The sequence below is a fragment of the Pterocles gutturalis genome, unplaced genomic scaffold, assembly GCF_000699245.1.
Source record: "Pterocles gutturalis isolate BGI_N339 unplaced genomic scaffold, ASM69924v1 scaffold6004, whole genome shotgun sequence".
NCBI classification, from domain to species: Eukaryota; Metazoa; Chordata; class Aves; order Pterocliformes; family Pteroclidae; genus Pterocles; species Pterocles gutturalis.
In genome coordinates, this window is record NW_010130506.1 from 29,686 (window position 1) to 36,232 (window position 6,547).

At 52.3% G+C, this 6,547-nt stretch overlaps 1 protein-coding gene across 1 annotated transcript in view; it reads left to right on the plus strand.

Moving 5' to 3' along the window:
- Nucleotides 1-284: 284 nt before the first annotated feature.
- The window catches only part of LOC104466716 (connective tissue growth factor-like), a gene marked incomplete at its 5' end in the record, with an annotated part of 6,491 nt that continues 228 nt past the window's right edge, over nt 285-6,547 (plus strand). The window contains 4 exons of the mRNA XM_010080240.1: nt 285-453; nt 4,789-5,053; nt 5,650-5,851; nt 6,418-6,527. Coding sequence (XP_010078542.1) covers nt 285-453; nt 4,789-5,053; nt 5,650-5,851; nt 6,418-6,527 — 746 coding nt within the window. The remainder of the gene's footprint in view (nt 454-4,788; nt 5,054-5,649; nt 5,852-6,417; nt 6,528-6,547) is intronic.

Consider the following 6,547-nt stretch of genomic DNA (forward strand, 5'->3'; position numbering starts at 1 on the left):
CATCTTTTTTTTTTTTTTTTCCTTTCCTTGAGCTCCAGATGAGTTAGCAATGAGAAAAAGATGAGTCTCGCGAGTCCTGGGGAGCTGCGTGCCCATCCTCTGCAGCCGGGCTCTCTGGTGGAGGGCGAAGTCGGTCTCCCCTCCTCTTGGCAGGCTGTCTGTGCTTGAAGCAGAATCGTGTTTTTCATTTCTCTGCCTGGCTGGCTCGCGGGAGACTCATTCTCTCCATGGCTTGTCTGCCCTCCAGGTAGAACCGCAGGCGTGCACACCAGTGTCCCTCCCAGCCGCTGCAGTGCCCCGCTGGCACCAGCCACGTCTTGGATGCCTGTGGTTGCTGCAAGGTGTGTGCCAGGCAGCTCGGCGAGCTCTGTTCCCCGCAGAAACCCTGTGATCATCACAAGGGACTCTACTGCGACTTCTCCAAAATCCACCGAGGCAGTGGGATCTGTTTAGGTGAGAGCTGTATGTTCTGTTATCGTGTGGTTTTTCTTGTGGCCCCTTCAGCCCTCTGCCTCCAGACCTCCCACAGCACCCACGGCATCGGCAGAATTTCCTGCAGAGCTTCATCCAGCGTCACGCCGTGAGATCTGTGCCAGCCCCGCGAGCCAGCAGATCCACTGATACCGACACACACGGAACCTGCTTCCTCCAGCAATGAAGGATGCTTCCAAAGGCAGGAGTCGGGGTTTGGGACTCTCCTTTGTTCCCGTGACGTTGTCCGGAGACATCCCCCAGCCCTGCGGTGCCTGTGGGTAAACATCAGCAGTCTGGGCTTTCACTGGAAAGTGCAGTTCCTTGGAAAATCTCACCCAAAATCTCACTGCCTTGCGCTGGAAATTGGCATTTTACACTCGACTGCTTACATGCAAGAGGCATCCGTACTCCTGGCTTTAGCACGCGGCTGGGAAGAGCTGAACAACTCGTTTGCAAAATGGTGAATATGTAAAACACGAGAATCCCTGAGCCAGGGAAATACCAACGCAGACCTGTTTTCTCTGAGTTAATCCTGGGGCCTCTTTTCAGCCAGAAAAGAAAATTCTGTTTGGTTTTTCTTGTTGTTTAGCAGCTGTTTTTAAAGCATGCAAAAATGATTTTGGTATATGGTATTTCCTCAGTCTCCTGTTCTTTGTCTGAAAACAAGACTCCTCTGCCCTGTCTCTGCCTGGAGCTGACCATTTTTTAAACTCAAGCTTTTTGAAATAGTCAGGAAGACATGAGGACTGGAAAGGTGATGTGAACGGTCTGGGAAGGTTTCAGCCACTGCACGTGGCACCTCTGGAAATGCTCCAGCAGCCGCACCACTTGCACCAACCCGAAACAGGGGCGTTGGGGTTCTGGGGTGGAACTGCACCGTTTTGGAGTCCCAGGATCACGTACTATTTTTTTATTTGAATTAATGTAGAAGGTTCTGTTTTGAGAAGTTTTTATAAGTTGTTCCATTTTTTTTCCCCAATTATTGTCATCTTCAGAAGCGTTAATTAGGCAGTTCAGCTAGGTGAGGTCATTGTCGGGTAGTGAAGGGCAGGACAAAAGGATTGAGTTTTGAAAACACGATCAAACCCCTGAGCAGGCTGCGGGGTGGGGAGGAGCTGCCGAGGGAACAGCACCATCCATTCCTCGCGGAGGGAGAGGGCTCAGGCTAAAAAGTCCTTCCCTTTGAGAAGTTTTCATTTCTTTCCCCAGTTCTTGTGATCTTTAGAAGCCCCAGGAGCTTCCCAGTGCTTTCTGTAGGCATCGGTACACCTCCGAGCTGATGATTAGTGAGGTAAATGGAGGAGTAATGGCAGCCAGCGGGTGGAAGCTGTAAACCACCTAATTCAGACTGGAAACGAGGTGTCTGTAAAGGTGGCAAAATCCCTGGAACAATTCCCTCAGGAGTGTGGAGGAGTCTCTGCCTCGAAGGCTTCACATGAAGACTGGGCATCGTCCTGAAGAAAGTGCTTCATGTTCACCGTGGCGCCTGGGTTTGAGACAAAGATTTTGGAGTGAGCGTCCCAGATCCCTGTGTGTAGGAAGTCAGACCTGAAGACCACGGCTGTCCTTCTTTAAATGAGGAATTCAGATTTTAACGGCAAAAATTCCGGATGAGCATAGACCAGGATATGTCCCTCAATTGAACCAAGGATTGCGTTTAGCAACAGGACGAGGAGTAATGGATTTAAATTGGAAGAGGGCAGATTTAGGCTAGATGTGAGGAAGAAATGTTTTCCTGTGCGGGGGGTGACGCAGTGGCCCAGGTTGCCCAGAGAAGCTGTGGATGCCCCATCCCTGGAGGGGTTCAAGGCCAGGCTGGATGAGGCTTTGGGCAACCTGGGCTAGTGGGAGGTGTCCCTGCCCGTGGCAGGGGGTGGCACTGGATGGGCTTTAAGGTCCCTTCCAACCCAAACCACCCTGGGATTCTGTGATTTGGGCCATAATGTCCTTGGGTGATATTTTTGTGATGTCTACACTGATCTCTTGGATGATGGGGGATTTTGGAGGCAGTGAAGGAAGCTGAAGGTGATGAATGGAATGAAAGGAAAGATCAGTGTTTGTGAATGGAGAAGAGAGAACTTCCAGGTCTCCAGATAAAGCAGATGTGAGAAGAAAGGAGCAGAGAGGTGTTCAATTATGGTGGGAAAAGCTTCTAGGTTGGGAACCAGCCTGAAGGTTGTATCAGAAGAGATGGGAAGGGAACCATCAGTGTGAAAATTCCTCTTTAATTTTTTTAATGTTGTCACAGTACGTAGCACTGCACATATTGCAGAGGAATTCATCCTGTCCTGCAGAGACCCTGGAGGATCAGAAAGGTGGAGACCATCCCGTAGGAACTCTGTAGTTGGAGAGCCCAAGGGTGGTGGGTGGCCTGGAGAGGTGGCAGAGCTGCAGCAACCAGAGCGGCTCGCTCGAGCTCTGCCATGCTCCCTGCAGAAAAGGGCAAAAGTCTCCTCGGCTGGAGCTGGCGTTTGGAGGCGGGAGGTGGCGGCGGTGCCAAGCGCAGCTGGTAAATAAAGAGCCCTCTCAGTCCGCTGGCATGGTCTGTTTTGGTGCTTGAATTGGATCAGGTCAATGGGAAGGTGAGGTCACGGTGGGGTAACAAAGGCCATGACAAAACGATTTGAGTTTTGAAAACACAATAAAACCCCAGAGTGCTCTGCCGTTCCTGGGGTGGGGAGGAGCTGCCGAGGGAACGGCACGATCCGTTTGTCGGGCTGAAAAACAGTGAAAGAGGGTTTAAAAATAAACATGAATGGCCATGTGGAGGGAAAGTGGATGGCTTCCACTGCCATGGAAAAAGTGAGGATTTCGAAACTTCTGAGTAGGAGCACAGGAGTGTTTTTATACCAGTGGCACCGAGAGTTGCAAGTTGAGATCCAGCTCTGGTTAGGAACACGGCATTAGCAGCCCGGAAGGATTTGTGTCCCCTCAAGGACGAGGTGGGCTGGAAAGAGGCTCTCGCTGCTTGTTTGGTCCAAACACTTTGTGTCTGAGACAATGTTCCACGGGCGAGCAGAACTAAAGGGAAAATAGATCAGGTTTCCTGGTAAGCCTCTGTAAGCAGCCAAGAATCCGTCATTTTGGTAACTTCCCAGGAGAGGTTTGCATGGGGTTTTTTTTGGTTTTTTAAGGGTCAGGATTGCAAAAAACAGCAGCTGATGAGAACTTTCCAAAAACAGGATTTCTGTCCTGTGAACAACTCAGAGATTTCAACATTTCATTTCAGGCTGAAAAAAAAAAATTAAAAAAAAAAATCTCAAAACTTTCCATGAGTTATTTAGAATACTCGTTTGGCTGTGTCAAAACTTTCCACTTCCATTATATCAAAATGTTTCATCTTGATCTTTATAGTATCTAAAATAATTACCCAAGAAAATGCTTCCCCCGGTGGACACCGTCCAACAAGCACTTTGGTTGAGCTATTGTCAGAGCAAAAAGGAAATCTTTGATATCAAACCGAAATACTTCAATTGTTTCTCATTGAAAACATTCCTGACACTGATCTGTGCCGGCAAAAGTCTTAATCAAACACGAGTTTTCTGATGGAAAAGTTCCACTGGAAAAATTTTGGCTAATACAGACGTAAGAACTTGTGAGCATCACCCGTGCCCGCAGACTGCCGATTGCTCCGAGGTGTCAGATGTTGTCGCGTTTCCTTTTTCGCTCATTGAAGTTTTATCGGGAAGGAGTGAAAGACTCGTAGGAGGGCTGGAGATGAGAGATCTGGAGATCAGAACAGAGAGAAAGAGAAAAAGTCATGGCTGGAAGGAAGAAGGGATTCGTACATCACAGAGGAGCCAAAAAGGTCAAAACTCCAAAGTGTTATTTCCCTTTGTAGGTACCTTTAGACACGTGGGGAGCCATCTGCTCTTGGGAAGACGTTGCCTTTTGCTCTCCCAGGAGTAACGAGGAGCAAAGCTGCTGGCTCACGTGTCGTGTCAGGAATGCATCTTGCACAACGCCGCAGACTGGGGCGCGCTGAGCTGGCCAGGAAGATCTCGGAGTGCCGAACAGGCTGTTTACAAGCTGTGAAGACAACGTCCCACTTAGGAGCTCATCCAAGTGGAGAAGAGATTTTTCTCGAGAACCTTGGGAGGTCTGGCACAGCTGCAGCCAACTTCCAAAAATTGATGTTGGGAACAGTCTTGGGTCCAGGGAGACAAATATTAAATGCACCAACTTCTGCTCCATCCTGCACTGGGGTGGCAGAGCAGGGACAGAGCTCGTGGTCACTTGTCCCTTGTCAGGACCCCTGTGACCCCCCCGTGCTGCCAAACATCTGCTCAGCTTCTTCTCCTCCTCTTCCCACAGCTCATGAAGGTGCGACTTGTGACCTCCTGGGCAAGATCTACCACAACGGGGAGAGCTTCCAGCCCACCTGCAAGCTGCAGTGCATCTGCATGGACGGGGCCATCGGCTGCATCCCGCTCTGCTCCGACGACCTGCGGCTGCCGTCCCCCGACTGCCCCAACCCCCGGAGGGTGAAGTTTCGCAATAAATGCTGCGAAGAGTGGATCTGCGAGGAGGGCAGCGAGGAAAACCGCTTCGAAAGCGCTATGGCGGGGGAGGGGACGGCGTGATGGGGGGACGTCCCCTGGCTCTTTGCTGGGGGTAGGGGTGGATCCAAACTGCCTTGGGACTGGGGCTCAAAGTCACAACTGGTTTGGAACTGGTGGTGGATGTTCACTTTGTGCACCGTGGTGTGGGCAGCGAGTGTTGAACTCCAGAGCTGGTAAGACCGTAGTGACACTGTAGGGGGGCTCCCACACCCTCTGATATCACGGCAGAACGGGCTGGAGCTGGGAAAATAGCCACACGCTTGCCTGCCTTCTCCTTCTGCCAAGAGGCTGAGTAGCTCCTGGGGTGGATCAGACCTTTGCTGCTATTCCTGAAGAGTTACAATCATAGAATCATAGAATCCCAGAATGGTTTGGGTTGGAAGGGACCTTAAAGCCCATCCAGTGCCACCCCCTGCCATGGGCAGGGACACCTCCCACTAGCCCAGGTTGCCCAAAGCCTCATCCAGCCTGGCCTTGAACCCTTCCAGGGATGGGGCATCCACAGCTCCTCTGGGCAACCTGTTCCAGTGTTAGACCAAGTTGGGAGCAGCCTTGGAGTTGCCACGCTTTGTGAACGTTGCTTTGTGTCTCTTCCGTGTGGCTCAGTTTTCAGGGAGGATCCAGCGCAGAAGCCGGAGGTGAATAACCTGCAGGAGAACTGCTTGGTGCAGACCACGGAGTGGAGCGCGTGCTCCAAGAGCTGCGGGATGGGCATCTCTGCCCGAGTGACCAATGACAACCCCCAGTGCCGCCTGGAGAAGGAGACCCGGCTCTGCATGGTCCGGCCCTGCGACTTCCCCGTGGAGAAAACCAAGGTACTGGACACAGAACCGTGACATAGAATCACAGAATCCCAGAATGGTTTGGGTCAGAAGGGACCTTAAAGCCCACCCAGTGCCACCCCCTACCATGGGCAGGGACACCTCCCACTAGCCCAGGTTGCCCAAAGCCTCATCCAGCCTGGCCTTGAACCCCTCCAGGGATGGGGCATCCACAGCTTCTCTGGGCACCCTGGGCCACTGCCTCACCCCCCGCACAGGAAAACATTTCTTCCTCACATCTCATCTCCATCTCCCCTCTTGCAGCTTCAAACCGTTCCCCCTCGTCCTGTCCCTGCACCCCCTGACCCAGAGCCCCCCCAGCTCTCCTGTAGCCCCCTTTCAGCACTGGAAGGTGCTGGAAGGTCTCCCCGGAGACCTTGCAGACATGCCAGCACCAGCCTGGTTAGGCACTTGTCATGCGTGAGCCCGTCTCACGGGGTTTGCTCCGTGCTCCCACGTTTTCTGAGTCCCATTGCCCCGCGATGGAGATGGAGCACAGGCTGGGGGGGACCCTTCATCTGCTTGTCGTGTCTTTGTTCACCCATCTGCTCTCTCCCCAGAAAGGGAAGAAGTGTGTGCGGACCCCAAAGCCACGCCAGAGCCTCCGCTTTGAATTTTCGGGCTGCACCAGCACCCGTTCCTACCGGCCCAAGTTCTGCGGCAGCTGCACGGGGGGTCGGCGACGCAACC